This window comes from Cavia porcellus, unplaced genomic scaffold, assembly GCF_034190915.1.
Source record: "Cavia porcellus strain 051 isolate PalLab524CR breed Dunkin Hartley unplaced genomic scaffold, mCavPor4.1 scaffold_20, whole genome shotgun sequence".
Lineage (NCBI taxonomy): Eukaryota > Metazoa > Chordata > Mammalia > Rodentia > Caviidae > Cavia > Cavia porcellus.
The window spans coordinates 36,387,380-36,406,579 of NW_026947503.1; the positions used below are offsets into that span (position 1 = coordinate 36,387,380).

At 42.0% G+C, this 19,200-nt stretch overlaps 1 protein-coding gene across 4 annotated transcripts in view; it reads left to right on the plus strand.

Moving 5' to 3' along the window:
- Positions 1-19,200, plus strand: part of St8sia5 (ST8 alpha-N-acetyl-neuraminide alpha-2,8-sialyltransferase 5) — a 69,701-nt gene that overhangs the window by 7,766 nt on the left and 42,735 nt on the right. For 2 of the 4 annotated variants that reach the window (XM_013157179.3, XM_003474062.5), the window contains exon 2: positions 14,819-14,926. The exons of the other annotated variants lie outside the window; for them this stretch is intronic. In XM_013157179.3, coding sequence (XP_013012633.1) covers positions 14,819-14,926 — 108 coding nt within the window. The remainder of the gene's footprint in view (positions 1-14,818; positions 14,927-19,200) is intronic. 4 annotated transcript variants of the gene reach the window in all.

Genomic DNA, 19,200 nt, shown 5'->3' on the forward strand with positions numbered 1-19,200 from the left:
CCACCTACTGTTCCTTCTTGGCTGCATTTCAGTCCAAATTCTGCCTCTCTTTCCATTTCCAGCCTACTATGTTCTTTACTTCCTCTGAATTCCTAAGCACCCAGACTGTTTTTACCAGGCACACACTGCCCTGCACGGTCCTGTTGCTTTCTATACAATTGCACGGTAGACAGGAGCTGAGGCAGGGCATGTTTCATCCTTTTCCAAGTGCAGGTGACTCCCCCCGACTTTGTCTTCACTCCAGTTGTTCTCCTCCCACACTGCAGGGTGCAGGTCTGGGCTGCCTCATGTGGCTAGTGCAGGTCTGAGACTGGAGGACATGAAATGAGGTCAGGGAAAAGGACAGCCTGACTTTGCACTGCCTTCATGTGTGTATCCAAAGGCTGCCTCTCTGAGCCAGCTCCCCACCTCCCACAAAGGCAGCTGTTCCACTGCCCTGAGACACAGGTACACCCCAGGAGACTAGGACCATGTGGGCTGCAAGATTATCTATCCAGAGTATGGCTCTTGCGGGGAAGGATGCCCTAGAAAGGAGAAAGGATGCTGAACAGACTGCAGCCTGCAGTGTGCACTGTGCTGCCTGAAGAACTGCTTCATCTGCTACATGGCTGGAACCAGAGAGAGCCTAAAAAAGGGAGCAAGGAACCAAATTTAAGGAGGTTCCACTTTCAGTTATCAAACCCACACTTGCACAAGCTTGAGGGTTGAGAGTCTCTTTAAATGCCATTCTAATAAGTAAGTAAGTAAGTAAATAAATAGATAAATGATGCCTTGCCTCGACCCACTGCAAACTCCCTCTAGTGCTGCCCTGACCGAGTGTGTGTTCAGCCCCACACAAGGCTGGGAATGGCTGTTTTCTGTCTCTTCCCCAAAGTTTGCTGGAGACACTGTGATACCTGCCTTCTCTTGGATTTCATCTCCTCATTCTTGCCTATCTCTCCTCAATCCATTTCTTTTTGACACTTGTTCTTTCCAAGGAAATTTTACTTCTTGGAAGATTTAACTTCTCTTTGCATCATTGTACACTCACTTTGCACCTGATAATTTCCTAATTTAGTTCTAAGCCCTACCTGTTATCCTAAGGGCATCACTCTAGACACAAACACACATTCACACATATGCAGGACATATCAGGCAGTAATATAAATTATTAATATTTAGCTGGGTTGGCACATGCCTATACTCTTGGTACCCAGGAGGCTGAGGCAAGAGGATTGCTGCAAGTTTAAGCCCAGTCTGAGCTACATAGTGAGTTTAAAGCCAGAGACTACATAGAAAGACCTTGTTTTTTAAAAAAATTATTATTAACATTTACTATGGGCTCATGATCTAGGCTCTAACTTAAGCAGATAATCCTAAATGGGGGTTATTTCATTTAATGTTCATCATAGTCTTATTAGTCTTTTTTTGCTTATTAGTGATGTAGTAGATAACTTGCATAGAATCACACAGTTCGTAAAAGCCCTGTAAAAAGTATAAAAGATGTTTTATTTGTCTCTGAATTCTCAGATGCTAGCACAGCACCTGACATTAGTTGCTGAATGAATGGCTACAAACCAAAGAATTCCAAAACTTTTCCCCAACAATTGACAAACATTCATTAAACACCCACTCAGCTTTATACTGAAAGAAGGAGGATGTTACTAAAGAATTGTTAAATGTGAAGCATGTCCTTAACGAATTTACAGAACATTTAATAAGACAAAATGAAAATTTATGTCACACAGTATAAATAAGTTCATTATTGTGTGGCACAGCCTATAAGTGGGGCAGGTTTCAGAGGAGACAGTAATCAGGACAGTGAGAGAAACCAAGGTGGACCTAATGGAGGTTTTGTAGAACAAGCAAGTGTTAGAGACAGGGTTTGGGGGGTACCTGGGGGAGGTTGAGGTGTTAAAGCTGGAAAAACAGGTAGTAGAGGCTATTAAAGGTTTTAAACTATATTTTCATACTCCAGTGCTCAGTGTGATTAACTGATGACCTTTTGAGTCTCAGTTTAGTCTTATACATTCTGAGTGTGGGAACAATGTGGCTGTTCTCTCCAGGGAAATACAAGGGCCTGTCCTTCAGAAGAATGACTTGGCATAGCTTTTGCTGGCTGCATCTGGGAGGGACCAACAGGTTTTTTAGAGCCCCTGGATTTGGAGGGGATGGAAATAAAATCAGTGAACTCAGGAGATGTGTCTCAAATGGCATGCGTAGAGTGTATTGGAGGTTACTGGGAGAATAAGATGCACCCATGATCCCTGAGGCCTGAGATTACGTTAGACAGGTGCTGCTTGTACCTTCTCAGGGCAAAGGAAGCCCAGGTACCCCCACCTCCTTACTTTTCCAGCCAGCAGCTCCCCCTTCCTCCCAGCAGATCAAAGGAACAGAACTTCCTGGGATCACTGTTGCTGTTTCTGGAAATAACCACAATACGCAGAGGAAGGCTTAAGGGAGGCAAGAATTCACATTCTCTTCCATGTTCAGCATGGCTGTGTCCTCCTTCTAAATCAAGGTTATCCCCTGAGTCCCTTTTCACCACCAGTGCCTGCAGAGTAAGTGTTCCCACAACCTCTGGCCTCTCTCCAAGACCCTCTAGCTGTTGGGGGCACCACTCTTCATGCCACTGTCAGGAGCCTCTTGGTTCAGGCTGATTAATTGGCTCATTCATTCATTCACTCATGCAGCAAGGATAAACTGAGAGATTTCTTTTTGAGTGACTTTTATGTGCTATCTTTGTGTTACCAGAGTTTTAGGGGCTTCTAAAAGACCAGACCTAGCTATCATCCCAAAATGCCAGTCAAGGAGATAAACAGTGGTGAAGCATAAGAAAGGCATTTTCACCAGCAGGGCCATGCCACAGAGAGCAGAGTTTCAAGATCTGTTTCCCTAGGATGGACAGAAATTTTGAGGTTTTATAGAAAAGGGGAATAAAGGCAAGGGTTGGAGGCTTGCGTAACTGAAGAGTTTACATAGTGGGGTAGGAGAGGGAATTGTCGTCACATTATAGTCTGGCTGATTGCTTTCTAAAGACCAGTTCTATGAGGTAATTCAGAGATGTCCTTCTGAGGTAGCAATCTAATTCCCTTGTGCTGATGGCTTTTATTTGAGTGTTGAGGGTGGCCTCATTGTGAGATAGTCTGTATGGCTGTGCCAAAAGGTAACTGCAGGTTACCTTTTGAACAGGCTCCACTTCAGGGTGTCTAGAACAGGACACTGTAAAAACTGGCAATTGAATGACCTTACATATCTTGAAAATGTGTTCAGTCTCAAAACAGGATGATATAGGGTAGGTAAATTTAGGATTAATAAACTTCGTATTACCAGTTTTTAGAAAACATTCCTTAAGTGATCAATATGCCTATGTGCAAAGCTTAGTAGGAATCTGACCCAAAGTTCTAAGGTAAAAAGGAAACAGGTATAAAATGAAGCCAGAGATCTCAAACTTTGTCTTGTTTTGTTATTCATGGGGCATCTGCAGGCCAGACCTCTAAATCCCTGTTATATTACACTGCAACAGGATAACCACTAGCCCCATGTGTCTGCTGAGCTCTGGAAGCATGGCTAGACTGTATTGACATGTGCTGTGTGTAAGTATAAAACATGCACTGACTTCCACAGACACAGCACAAAGAAAGGATATAACATATCTCATTAAATTTTATATTCTGTATGTGTAGAAATAATGTTTTGAATATATTGATGTTATGGATTAAAAACTGGTGGTCAACTTAATACCAGCAGAATTAAATCAGAATGATGCTGAGCGTAGATGTTTAACCTGAGGAAAGTTGCCAGCATAAATAGAAATATGGAGAAGGAGAAGGGAGGCATTGTGGATTTCTCTAAGTGTTGCTGTTTGAGCCATTGGTTCTCCTGGGGGAGCGCTGGTCCTTAAATCCAGCATCACTCCTGGCTCTGGAGGGGAAGATGTGTGCTGTTTAATCTCCAGGACAAACTCATCATGCTGGCTTCCTGGAACGTACTATCGGAGGAACTTGGGACCTCTGTGTCTCTGAGGATGGCTATGGTGTTTTTCAGGACAGCCCTGGTCTTTATTATGAGCATGACTTCTTCGTTCCAGTGTAGAACTGTCAACCTACCAGCACAGCTCCTTCACCCCACTGGCATAGACTTTCTAGCTTCCACTGCTGACCTACAGGCCTTCCCAGCATGGATCTGTAAAAGACACTGGCATGAGTCCTTCTTGTGAGCTCTAGACTTTCAGTTGGACTCGTGAGAGGTATTGTCGTGGGCTCTAGGTTTTCATCTGGACTAATGTAGGATATTGCTGTAGGATTCAGGCCTTTGGCTGAATATTCTAGTGTTGTGGATAGATTTCCTGCATTTTCTTGTGTTAACTCTGGGTGACCATCATAAAATAATATTATAAACTTCATGTCCTGATTCTAATTATTCTCCTCACAACCCGTGACTACAACAACTGATTAAATGAATTATTAAGTTTAATCGTACATATTTCCTTTTACTTTTGCAGATCTTTTTGAGAATTATAAACTCATACACAGCTATAGGAAATAACACAGAGACAATCCCTCAAAGATAACAATATAGTACGACACCATAACTAGGAAGTCAGCATTGATATAATCCATCACCCTTCTTCAGACTCTACCAGTATTGCATGCATTCATTTATATGTGTGAGCATTTCCTTCTGTGTAGTTTTATTATGTATGTTTTTACTTTCTCATGATATGGTTACCAGGAAAATTCAAATTACATATGTGACTCCTGGGGTATTTATTGGTATTGTCTAGTCTTTGGCATCTGAGATGGATCAAACGTGTTGCTTTTAAGGAGCTCTGATAGTCAAAGGGATGCGTTTCAAACAGCCATGAAAAGTTTATATCTTAGATGCCACAAGACAAGAAGGTGATACAGATTTCTGATTATTACTGCTGGAGTTGGGAGACTGAGAAGCCTCTACAATCTTGGGCTGTGTAGGAGCCTGTGTACATTTGCTTTGCTGGAAGCAGAGTGGGGACTATAGTTCTGATCACCCAGATACCTCCTGTCAAACTCCACTCTCCACCATTCTCCCTGTACTCCTCTGCAGAGGCTGAAAGGCTGCCTTGGTGCTCACAGGGTTAAGTTTAGGAACCACTGGACAAGGTTAGGATTTGAGTGAGCCTGGAAGGAAAAAGAGCAAGACTTTGGCATAGAGGATCAGAGAGACAACTCTAGATGTATTGTGAAAGCTGCTGTACCAAGTGCACGGATCGGTAACTGCAAGTAGCACTAGCCTGGATGAGGAATGGTGTGTTGGGGTTATGCTGCATGGGGTCTGTGCGTTTGGGGAAGAATGTGGGTGCTAGTCTCAGACAGATGCACAGCAGATCCAAGGTATGTAATAACGAGAAATACTACCTGTGTGATCTCTGGTAGGAGATTGATTAGAATAGATGTGTGAGGGCACCCTGCTCCATATCCACAGCACTTTTGTGCCTTGGGAAGATAGGGGTCTTCACTGTGTTTGCTGTGGGACATGGTTTAGGACCTGAGTGCATTAAAAAACTGATGTATGTGCTCCCTGTCCCCACCCAACCTGTGACTCCCTGTAGACAGCCCTTCCTTGGTTTGAATGTTGATCAAGTATTTAACAAAGAGTAATTGAAGGGGTGTGACATTATTAGATGGCCCAAATGCCCACATGTGTGTATATGACCAGGAGGTGACCTGAGGGTGGTGAATAGGAAGTGGGGGACTGGGGAGCAGTAGATGTCTGGAAGGCCGGGTACGGGACAGCTTAGCCATGGGGAACCCACGATCCTATTGTAGATCTGAGGCTTCAGGTAATACCTGGCATCAGAGCGCATCCTGGAACTTGTTCTGTGTCTCTATGAACTCTCTTTGGCTAAGTGGCACCATGTGCATTGCCTACTCCCTGTGTCTTGGCACTATGGGCACCATAGGCTATAGAAACCATGTGGCTTTAGAGTTCAAGATGCTGCCTTCTCACCAGAACCTGGGGCACAGGGCTAGGGTCTAGGGGCTTAGGGGACCACTGTTGCCTGTGGAGCTCCTATCTGCTCTGGTGCCTCCACTGGCTCCTCACATCTACTTCTTTCCCTCTGGAGGCAGGGAGCCTGCAGCTCCTACCCTGCAGCACCCTTTCTTTTGCCCCAGTTAAAAGCCCCACTACCACCAGGTAAACCTGGAGGATGAAACCACTTTCCTCCCCTACTGTTGTTCTCTTTGGGGACATTAGTGTCTGAAACTTCACAGGAAAATCATGAGTCAGTCATCAGGGAGGAGCAAGACAGGCAAGAGCAAGGAACCTGGTAATTATGACATCAATCCCCTTGGAAACAGTGCAGCTGGCAGCTGGTGACACTTTTGCCTCAATCTGTTTTTTTTTTTTCTTTTTCTTTTCTTTTTTAAAATTTTATTTTATTTTTAAAAAAGGATAAAACTAAACAGAACAAAGCAGATCAGAAGAAAGCAATGTGGGTGACACAGATTTCAAAACAAGACAACAGGAGATTTGCAATGGCTACCATAATGTCTCTTGTTTTGCCTCAATCTGGATGAAGACACCCTCTGGCTCCTCCCCTGGACCTGGCAGGGCAGGGAGGCTATATGGATACAAGGGAGTGGGATGAGCCTGTACTCAGCTCTTACGGACTCTAGGTGGCTCTGTGGAGTTCTTTGCTTTCCGTAAGATGAAATTGTCCCACCTCCTCCTGAGAGGACTTCACAAGAGCACAGAAAGGTGGTTGTTCTTGAGATCTGATGACATATCACTACCACCTGCCCTGCTTCTCAACCCCATTCCTACACCTCAGGCCTTTGAGGGCACTGAATGTTCTTCCCTAGAAACCGCTTCACTACCTCCTGCCTGTCCTGCCCTCCATCCTGTGTGGAATGCATCTTGCATACTGTAAGCTCCTTATCCCCCCTCTGTCTTTCTTTCTCTCCCACAATGTATTTCACACTCCGACATGTTACATATTTTATTGTTTATTAGTTTATTGATTTTATTAGTCAGCTTTTCATTACTGGGAAAAATATTTGACATGCACAACTTAAAGGAGGAAAGGTTTGTTTTGTCTCAGTTTCAGGGTTTCAGTCCATGGCAGGTCCCAAGGCAAGAATAGTGGGAGGGTCTGGTGGAGGAAAGCTGCACACTCTAGGAAGCAGAGAGAAAGCAAGAGAGCTGGAGAAGAGATGCACCATTTGAAGTCATATTGTAGTGACCTATTTCCTCTAACTGGTTTCCACATTCTAGCAGCTCATTCAGCTATGAACTCATCAATGGATTGATTCAATCCATTGCTGGGTACATGAGCCTTTTGTAGGACATTTTAGATCGAACCTTAGCATTGTTATCATGCCTGTCCCTTGCTAGTAGAAATTAAACCCCATTGGCCAGGTCCTTTTTTGGTTTGTTCATTGTTCAACTTTGGCAACCAGCCTGGTGTGGCTGTTTAATAAATAGAGTAATGTAATAAAGTACTATAACATAATAAAAATAAAATGAACGGTAAAGGAAGTATCCTCTATCAGCTGTGAGGTACAATACCAGTGATCTACTGATTAATAATAGAAGAGTGGTTATACATTTTATTTCACAACCTTGGCCTGGTATGAAAGAATGGCTCACTTAAACCTAACCCATTAGCTGGTAAGAGATTTAATATATACTTGTTGAGGCCCCTTCCCTCCATCCTTTCTCTGCCTGCCCCCACTCCGCTTCATGGCTATGTGAAGTCCCTGGAGGTCTTCTAGAAAACACAACAATTGAAAGATTCCCTGGGCCACCCTGGCTTCAGCCAACGTTCCGTTTACTTTCTGGAGATTTCCAGAGCCTAAAGCTTGCTGCCTCTTTTTTCTAAAGGAGTTATGGAAGGAAGACACCAAACCATTCTTACGAGCTTCCTGGTTTTGAGGAATCTTTCCTGGCTGTGTGATCTGCACCTCTCCCAGACCCAAGATAGCCCATCTTTCCCTTCCCTCCAAGACAGTCTAACACAGTTTCTTAGGTGAGCTTTGAAATCTTTCAGGCCCCACAACCCAGGTGGCCCTAAAGTAGGAAGATTAAAAAAAAGGCAAGAAGTAGTATCTATTCAATAGATTATCCTCTGGCAAAAGTTAAGTACTGATGTTTATGAATGACTTTCTTCTATTATTATTTTTTAAAAATAGGGTCTATTCAGGATTATCCTTGTAACAGTGGTGAGCTCAGTCATTTGCATTTCTATTAATGTTTTGTTAAGTAGGAAGGAAAGGGTTATAGACGGAGCTTCAGAGTTATACTCACCAGGGCTTCTAAATGGGCACGTGTCACCGTAATGAACAAGTCTGTTGTATGTGAGGCTAAGAGGCTGTGGATTGCTGGCCCACCTCTCTTAGATAAACTGATTTCTGGGACAGGAGCCAGAACTTTGGTGGTTGGAGAACCAAAGTGAGAGGACTTCTAGGTTCTAAGCCTACCTTGGCCACCTGGTAGCTGGGAGCTAACCTCCTACAGTATCCCTGTTTCCACTGCTGTGAAAGATAATGTGCATGCATAAGATTAAAAAGATATTAAAGGATGTATAAATGGAAAGATACTCCCTCTCATTCACCAATCACCCCATTATCTTTTCTGGAAGGAAACACTGAGTTAAATGCATTTAAATGGTATAGTAAGAGATGCAACTTTTATATGTTTGCTTCATATGTCTTCTTTTATGGGCTGTTTATATCCTTAGGTCAAGGTTTACATTAGTCTCTGTGTGTCACTATAATAAAATACCTAAGACTAATAACTGTAAAGAAAAGAGAGGTATTTAGCTCACAATTCTGGAGGCTCAAAAACCCAAATGTACCGGTGGTCTTTTTGCTAGAAGAATGCTGAAGTGGCACAGGCATGACATGGTGAGAGACAGAGAATTTGTGTGTCTCCTCTGGTCTCTTTTCTGATAAAACTACCAGTATTCAATCATGGAGCTCCACCCTGATAGCCTTATCTAATCCCACTCACCTTCCAAAGGCCTTCCTCTAAGTTTGGATTAAGTTTCCATCCTCTTAATACTTCACAGTGGGAATTAAATCAATACAAAAACCTTTGAGAGGCACACTGAAATCATATCCAAACCATAGTGAAGGTTATTCTTCTCCTTTGTCAGACAAGGGAACTGAGACTTCAAGAGGTTGGATGTGGGAAGTAAAGCTACTTGTGAATGGTGGGGAGTGGATTCTGGAGCCCCCATCCAGGAATCTCTGGAGGCAAGCATTCTCTGGAGGTGAGGCCTATGTATGAGGGGTTACCGAAGCCCTGGAGGAAGTGGCCATCTGTGGGGACAGTGTTAAAGAAATACAGTAACTGCAGGTGTAGAAGTGACTGAGAGGCACTGCAGTGCCTTCCTGTTAGAACTTTCTTCCTCATCAAAGTGGTCCTGCTTCCTGAAATCCCCCCAGAGGCCAGTCAGCTGGGGCTGTCCACTGTTCACCAAGCCCCAGTAATGTCTGAGATCTGCACCATGTGAGAACAGAGCCCTGGCCTGGCCTCCACCACCTCTGTGCCTTTCTTGACTGCTCATATTCCCTCCCTGGAATTTCCCCTAGTCATTTCAGCTAACAATGACAAAAAGATTCAGTTTTTGAGGCAGCAGTGATATTTTCAAGCACTACAGATCATGAGAAACTATCAGGAGAAAGACTGCCATTTATCTGAACGTATGAATGGCAGACCAGTGAGTCTGAGATTTGGGGAGCAGAGGAAGTCCCTGTGGTCCTTCAAGTGATGCATGTCACTGTCTGGCATCCCTTACTAGTACTACCAGGTTCACCTAGCCTTGTCTCTTGGGGTGAGAGTTGACTAGGAACACCTGTGGTCCACACCCTCTTGTTCCACCCCAGGAAGATTGGACTCCAGAAGCAGTCTCGTGTGTGTGTGTTTGTGTGTGTGTGTGCCCAGCAGGGCCTCCTCTCTGTCTCTTCTGCCTCTTCTCCTTTCCTAGAACTGATGGCCATGTCCTGGACACTTGGGTAGAGAAAGCATGAAAATTAGGAGACCAGCTGGAGAGCAGCTGCCTTGTTGTCCTGAAGCATTTGGTAATGACAGTAGTTTCAGTGTTATCATCAACAGTCTGCAAGGGCCTGAAGCAGGAGATGCTTGGATGTGGCTCGTGAGCATGGGATTCAGTTTCATTTTGTTTTAAGGTACCTTCTTAGCCTTTGGTGACATGGGCTGCATTTTGTGCTCCACCAGATTAAGCAGTCAACACAGAGGGGTTCTAGGGTCCATTGTCAGGGTGTGGTTCCCTCAGGAACTCATGTGACCTCAGTGACCAGTGCCTATGCCCCCATGGACTCTTCTTTCTTTGGCTCATCCTCAGATTCCATCGTCAGAGAGGAACTTAAGTGACACTTGACCAGACTCACTGTATACTAACTGAGTTGCATTCATGGCCCTCCCTCTGCACGCAAGGCAGATTGTGCTGGTGCCCACATGCTGGGAATTAAGAGTTGTGGTTGTACCACTACCCCTCCATATCCTATAATAGTGCTTCCATTGGCCTCCCCCAGTATCAGGAGGAATCTGTGTCTCTGAGTCTTCAATTAAATGGGAAAATATCCTCTTCTGATATCAGAGATGATTGCTCCAACCTCTTCCTTTTGTATACAAACGTCCTTACTAAATGGTCCATAGCAACAGCGGCAGTTCTAATAATATTAAAAAATGCTGGATAATGGAAAGGTCTTTTTGTTATTGTTGTTTTGAAAAAGCATGGGGAGTGTGGGGTTAAAGGAGAGAAACAGGAAGCATAGATCCTGGACTGGGCTCTGGCTTTATTGCTGTTGCTGGGCATATTGTGAGTCCAGTTTCCCTGCTTGTGAAATAGGGACAATAATATTTACCTATAAGCTTTTGGGAAGATTTGAAATGACCTATCACTGTGCTTGGAGATATTTCTTTTAATCCACAGACATAAATGTTAATAACCTAATGCCTCGAAATTTTTAAAAATAAATTTATTGGTACAATTCAGATATACATTATGGTCACATTCATCATAGGGAGTTTTTAGCTGTACATATATTTCGATTCCTCTTTTCCCCCTATAACTCCTTTTCCTCTCCTTATTTTCAAAGCTTTGTTTCTAATTTATCTTTCTTTTCTCATTTCTCTTCCCTTCATTCCTCCCCTCACCTCCATTCCCCCCCCCCATTTGAACAATTTCTTCCTTATTTCAATAATATCAATTATAAATTTTGGTCCTTATTATCCATTTGGTTTCTCACACCAGACAGACAATGCAATATTTATGTATGTGTATATGATTTATTTCACTTAAGAGTATGGTTCCAGAGTGCATCCTTTTAGCTAGATGTCTCAAGTTTGTCTTTCTTTATGGCTGAGTAGTACTTCATTGTATACAAAAACCACACCTTGTTTATCTGTTCATCAGTTGATGGGCATTTGAGCTGTTTCAAAGATTAGCTATTACAAACTATGCTGCTATAACTATGGGTGCACATATATCACTGTGGTATGTGCTTTTAGTTATTCTGGGAAGTTGCCAAGTAGAAGAATAGCTGGGTCTAATGCGATCTCTAGTCATAGTTTTCTGAGGAATCTCAGTTCTGATTTCCTCAGTGCTTGCAGCATTCTACACTCCCACCAACAGTGGAGAAGACTTCCTTTTTCCCCACAGCCTCTCCAGCATTTGTTATTGGTTGATTTCCTGATAAAAGCCATTCTTTCAGAATTGAGATGGAATCTAGTATTGTTTTATTTTGCATCTCTCAAGTGACCAGTGATAGGGAACATTTTTTCATATAGGTCTTTGTGATTTGTACTTCTTTATCTGAGAATTATCTGTTCATTTTAGATGCCCATTTTTGGACTCAACCTTTAAATTTGGGGATATGGTTTTTATTTTAGTTCTTTATATATTCTAAATATTAGTCCTTTGTCTAAGGAACAGATGGCAAAATTTTCTTCTCCACTTTGTGGATTGTCTCTTCACTCTGTTGGTAGTTTCTTTTGCTGTGAAAAAGCTTTTTAATCAGATGAGATCTCAGTTGTTGATTCTTTGTAGTATTTTCCTTGCAATCAGGGTTTTGTTCATGAAGTCTTTGCCTACCCCTATGTCTTCAAGAGTTCTACCTGTTCTATCTTCTAGCAGATTTAGTGTTTCAGTTTCAATATTTAGGGTTTTGGTCCATTTTGATTTTAGTTTGGTGCATGGTGATAGATGTGTCTAGTTTTAGTCTTCAGCATGTGGAAAACCAATTTTTCCAGCACCATTTATTAAAGAGGCTATTGTTCTTCCAGTGAAGGTGTTTGGCCCTTTTGTCAAAGATAAAGTGGCTAACTGTGAAATTGTCTCTACAATTTTTTGTCTGTTCCACTGATCCTCAGATTTGTTTTTCTGCTGGTACCATGCTGCTTTTATCACAATAGCTCTGTAGTATGGTTTCAAGTTAGGGATTGTGTTGCCTTTGTTTCCCAAAATTGTTTTTGGTGTTCTAGATCTCTTACGGTTACAAATGAATTTTAGGGTTATTTTCTCTAGTTCAGTGAGGTGTATTAATGGTATTTTGATACATAACTTAAAAAAATATGAGTATTAGGTGGCACCATAAAGTTTTCAGTGCTCAAGGCCCCTCTATGTGAATCTAGTCTTGAATACATCAGCTTATACAGTGCTGTGCACTATGTTCCCTTAGGTTTAAAGCAGCACTCTGTTTTAGCACAGATGGAAAGGTGAAATTCTGCAAAGCTGAGTGAGGGCAGAAAGCAGCTTTGCTAGCTCTAAGGCCTTGTGAGTGATTCTAAGTTTAGTGCAAATACTTTATTTTTTAAAAATTTGACATATTTTAATAATGAAAAGATGGAATATAGAAGAATGTGGAGAATAGCATGACACATTTATGTCCACATGACCAAGAATTAACAATATGAACATTCTGCCATATTTCTTTCAAATCTTTTCCTTCTTTTAAAATGAATGAAGACAAAATAGATACTGTACCTCCCTTAGCACTTGATGCTGCTCCATCTCATTTGCTAACGCTTTCATGTGTGTCAATTTAGTTTTTTGCTAATATTTTCATGTGTAATAATTAGATCTTGTGTGTTATTTTCATGTGTATTAGTTTAATCACCTGAACCTGATGGTAAGTATTTTGAAAACAAGAGTTTGCTCTCTTTGGTTACATAGTCTAGTAGTAGTTTCTGGCACATAGTAGGTAAATAGTAGTACATGTTGAGTAAATGAATGAGTGAATAAAATTTCTTTTTCTTTTGTTATCCTTCTTTATGTTGCCCTCCTTCATACCTATGCACACCTTTCTCATTTCAGTGCAATTAGCCAATAATAGACAATTCCTACATTTAGCTCAGGGGAAGAAATTTAAATTATACAGCACATTGGTTTTGAAAATGATGCAGTCATTTTTAGTTGAATCAGAAAATACTGCTAAAACCCCCCAAAAGAATAAGCTTTAATTCCATCTATAAAGATGGCAGTGTAAAACCTTATAAAATTAGAATTTCTGCATATTCCCTTTTGTAGACTGTTTTTTAAAATTTAACTTATAATGAGTATCTTTCTATGCCATCATATTTCCTGCTCAAGGATTGTAATTAATGTCTCCTTACCCAGGAAGAGACTGGCATGCATAAGTGGGAGAATACAGTGGGCCTAGCTGACCTTTTGTGTATTCGGTGAGGAAAAATCTTGCTGTCTAGGTTACTTTTAAGGAGCCTGTGAATTGTATAGCAAACTTAGGGGCTAGAAACTCACTTGAATATATTCCCAAACAGTTAATTTCTGATGGAATTTTTTTTTTTTTGGGCATAGAGACAGTTTTTTTTTTTTAAAGGAATAAAACTTTTCAGAATCAGACTGTCCTAGGTTTAAATTTTAGTTTGACCACTTGTTAGCCTTGTGGTCTTAAGAAAGTCACTGAATTTCTTTGAGATTCATGATCTATAAATACAGGTATGAGACTTTCTGCTGCCATCTGTGGGTTAGATCTGTACAGTGGCCATGATGTTTGAGTTTGGGAAGGGAATCTGGACTGGATATAAGTGTGTGTTGCGGGGTGATGGTGTCTAACTGCTTCTTTAGTCTTACTATAATCTTTTGACCTTTGATCTGCTTGACCCCTCACATACACTGCCCCTCCCATGCCAGCAGTGGCCCTGACCCCTTGCATTCCCAAGCTTCTGGGGCATTGTAACTATGAAACGATCTGCTTCTTGTAGGCTGCTTACAACTTAAGGTGATTTACCCATATGCTTGTTTTCTTCCAAAAAATGTTGTTGCTGTCTCCTTCTGTCACCTTCTCTCCATGCTCTCATCTTTCTTTATTGCTTTTCTGTCATTTTCATCAGGTTTGGAGAGGGAATGGAAATAAGCATCATGTTAAACTAGGAGTAGTAGCCTTATACAACTGGAAATGGATAATTTCATTGAATTATTTGAAGAGCATCTGGCCTCCCAAAGAGGTCAAAGTGCTAGGGATGAGAGTTCTTTTGGTTTAAGTTTCTAGAAGTGGAATTAAAGTACAGTACCACTGTAGGAGATTGAAAAGCCCTGTGGCATTAATCTTGTTTGGCTTTTCCTACATGTAAAATGTGTGATGTTAGCCTTACCTCTAAAAATGAAGGGCTGGATGCAGGACAGCAGAGATGTCACCAAAGACTGTGGTTTATCACCGTCACCCTCGTGGTTGGAGTCATTATTGTGTCCATCCAATGTATGATCAAGGCTCTGTGTCTCCTGCTCACAATGATAGGATGTGGCTCTCTGGTAGACAGGCTTAACCAACAAATGAGCATGTGTACCGACACTGCCTCATTTTCTTGCCAGAGACCTCAAGTTTGTTTGGCAGAGTGATGACCAGCTGACCAATTGGACTGGACTCATTAATGTCACCGTCGTCCCAAGAGTGCAGAGAAGCAGTAAATCCAACTCCAGGTACAGAACCCAGCAAATGGCCAGGGAGGGAGGAGAATGTCCTGTGGGGGCACTATAGTTCCTGCCCTTTTGCCCACCCTCAGAGCTGCCCACAGTGTGAAGTGGCTTGTTCCAGTAGCTCACAGCTCACTGCATTTTGGGGTCTGCTTGTCTTTAACTTGAGGGTGAGTAGATGTGAAGGATGAGAGATAGGACCCAACCTCAACAAAGTAGGAACTCTGTATCCCCTTCTGGGGCAGAGTGGAGTGGGAAACCTGGGTCTCAAGTCTCATTTGGGGATGGGAGCATAGGCTGTGTTCTGCAACAGGGATTTGGCACATTAGCAACAAATGTTAAGTAGGGGTATGTATGGATGGCATTGAGGGTGGCTGTCAGGCAGAGGTCCCTCGTTTCTCTGAAATCCACTGCACAGATCTGAGTGAAGCTGCTCTTGATTGGGGCAGAACTGTGTCCCTCAAAATGGCCTGAAAGCAGGGAGTGGTAGTACACACCTGTAATCCCAGAACTTGAGGCTGAAGTAGGAGGATTGTTGTGAGTTCGAGACCAACCTGGCTTACAAAAATGAGCTCAAGGCCAGCCTGAACTGCATAGTGAGACCTTGTATCAAAAAGGGAAAATACATAAATAATAAATAATATGGTGCTGAGATATGATGTTTATACCATCACATGGTTATTATCTCGATCTGTTATAGTGTTTGTAGCTGGAGCCAGTCATTAAGGGAACTCTGCAAACTCAGAAGTAGGAATTAAATGTTATTTATTTGGTGAGTAATAATGGAATATTCTCAGGCAGGAAACACTCTTTACAGGGAAGGATTGAAAGGAATTTTTGTAGACAAGGCAGGATTCCTTCTCTGCTTAGAGCTGGGTATGGTATGGGCTACCAGAATGTTCAGGGGCTGATTCAGTTATTTGATTTTTAAAAAAATATTGTGTTATAAATGTTGGCTATTAATCAGCTTATCTGGAAAAGAGGCTTGGGCTTTCTTCATAGTTAATTTTGATGTTTAAACATGAAGTTGGCCCTGCAGAGAATTTATGTGTTTTTGAGGTGATTCCCCCCCCGCCATCTTAGTTACTTTTCTTATTGCTGAGACAAAATACTCAGTACTCACAAGTTACAGAAGGAAAGGCTTATTTAGCTGAGAGTCTGTAAAGGTTTCAGTCTACAGTGAGCTGGCTCCAAGGATGGGTGGCATGGCAGAGGAATAGAAATAGTCCAAGATAAGCAAGGAAGAGATAGCAAAGCCGCAGCACCAAACAGCACCAGGCCTGCCTTCCCTCTCTCCTTTGATATGCCATCCACGCTGTAGACCTATAGATTGACGCCACCCACATCCAGTGTGAGGCTTTCATTATCCAGCCCCTTACACCCAGCATCACACCCTTAATCCACATTCACACATCCCAATCCAGCCACCTTTGAAACTCCACATCTATGACTGCATGCAGCTTTGGGGGGATATCTAGATACAAGCCATAACCTCCCCCATAAATGTGCTTTATTCAATGCTTTGAAAAGGTAAGTGTGTGGCTTTATGTCAGAAACCAGGAAACCAAGTACCCACAGGCAGGCCTGAGGGAATGGAGATGGCTACATGCCATGATGGGGACTCAAGGGTCTGATGCTGGCCTGTCAGGAACACAGCTCTTCCTGTATGTGGGCCGCAGGAGTCCTGGCCTGCCCAAATGGACAGTGGGCAAGGTAAGTGAGCTGGCGTCTGCCTCACTCAGGAGCCTCATGGAAAAGATAGACATCTGAGAGGCCTTGGCTAGAAAATGCTGGACTCAGCAGGATGATGGGAGATTGTTTCTTGACAGATACCCCCGTCAGTATCTGAAGCCACGGCACAGGTGCTCTCCTTCGGTGCTGCTATCATCCTCTCCTTTCCCTTCCTTAGTATTACCTTTCAGTTTCTTGCCTTCTTATTCTACCTGTTCTTCTCTTCCTTTCTTTGTGATTCCCTTTTTCGGCCCTCACTTATCCTTCCCTGTATCATTTCCCTTTCTCCTAATTTTCTGTTTCACTCCTTCTGTCTCAATGACTCATGCCAACCTCCCTTTCCTGCCACCTGGGATCTCACCAGGGTCAGAGGCACTGATGGCCTCTTTCAGTTTGCTTTTGGACTTTAGATGCCCTTATCCAGTGTCACTACCAGCTGAGTTGACTTCCTTGTGGAGAATCAAAATTCCCTTAGTCACAGAAAAAATGTCATGACTGTTCATCCCAAATTTCTCTGGGACAATTCCAATTTTAAGTCTCAATTTCCAGTTGACCCTAAAATCACCCATACTTGGGAAAGATGGTGCTATCTTCAGTTCCTGTGTGTGAGAGATAATGGTTTAACTATAGGTGGGAAATTTTTTACTTTGGTGAGTGAGCAGGTTGTGTTTTCTTTGAAATGGGTTGGGCAACTCCTGGCAACAGATTTGCAGGGCTGCGGGAGGACCGAATGAGGACACTGTTTACATCATCCCAGTTAACAACTCTGTGTGTCTGGATTTAGAATGCTTTCCATGGAATTATTCACCTATTGAATAATTCAGTGCATGCCACATTTTGCTATCTATAGTTGTGTGGTATGTTGAAGTGTGATACAACCTGTTATCAAATATTATTAATAGGGTTGGAAAGGAAGTTACAAAAATACCAAATAAAATCCAGGGAAAAAGAGGGGCAAAAAAATCAAATGATTCATGCACTGCATGCTCAAGAAGAAAACAAGGAGAGAAAAAGGTGGTCCCAGTGATCAGCCTGGAGCACTTCAAACGGAATCACAATGAAAAGCAACGCTGATACTGCTCATAACAGCTGCACTTGGATCTTTTCATTGGATACACAAAGGAGTGGCAGGAGTGTCTGGGCTCAATGAGAAAATGTATGAGTTGTAAAATATATATTGACATATAGCTTTATCAAGTTCAAGTCTGGGTCTACAAAGTACTATTCAATAAGCATCTTTATAAGAATTGCTCTAATAAGTAGAAAGGAATGATTTTTAAAAGCTTGTCTATTTACTCTGGTAAGAAGACAAGCTGTGTGCATGAAAAATAAGCCAGTGTCTCCTGAGAATCCGCCATGCTGGGACTTGGGGGACCAACCAAGAAATCAAGTATCCAGCCTCCCTGGTAAGCAGCGCAAGCCATGCATGCACCAGGCAGAGAAAAGCCAGCACTTCCCTTGAGCCTACCGGTGCACAGGCTGAGAATCAAACACCTCCCCACGCCCCCAGCCCACTTAGTGACTGGATGGTTCTGAGGACCATCTGAGTTGATAGCAACTAAGATACATAAAGCGACTAAGTGCTTGTATTGTTTGGTTGACTTTGCAGGCCTGGGGCCAGCAGTCTGAGCATCTCTTGGGAAGATGACTGTATGTAATATAGCAAATATGGGGGATTTCCTTTTATCTTGTCTTTGAAATCCAATATTGTTTTCACTGTTTTGCTTTGTTCTGATTAATTATTTTGCTTTATTCAGTATTCTGTTTTGATTGGTTTTATAGTGTTTTGTTTTTGGTTTGATTTTACTATACCTGATGGAATCAACAACTACTGTGAAGATAACAAGATAAACTATGGTAGCTATTATTGTTTTCCTGGTATCCTGCTATGAAGTTTCTGTACCAGTTTTGTTGCATTGTCTTGATTGGCTTTGTTCTGTCTTGTTTTGTTGTATTTTACTATCTTTAAAATTTAAAAAAGCATATCTATTTATTATCATTTTTCCCAATCTGGCTTAGTCATTTGTATGTGCATTCTTATTTTTTCTTTTTTAAAAATGAATTTTATTGGCATACTTTAGATATACATAATGATTGCATTCTTCATAGGGAATTTGTGCTTGTACATAAAATCCTGATTCTTCTTTTTTTTCCTGTATCCCCTTACCTTCCTTTAAGCTCTCTTCCCCTCCTTGTTTACAAAAGCTTTGTTTCCATTTTCCTTATATTCTTTTTTTCTTTTCCCTTCCTTCCTTTTTCCATCCCCCCTCCCTTGTTCTCTTTCCCATTTGAACATTTTTTCAAGATAGAAATGATTTTTTTTTGTCTTTTTCATTTTTATCGGTACCAGGGATCGAACTCACAACTGCCTGCTTGCAAGTCAGGCACTTATGCCGCTGAGCTAAATCCCCAGCCCCAATAGAAATGATTTTAATCAGAAAATATTTCTACTTAAGTAGGTGCTTTGAATAGGTAGGAAGGTCTTTGAAGACAGTTCACATTGTGAGTTGATTTTTTCATCTCTTCCTCGGCAATGATGGTGTTTGTTC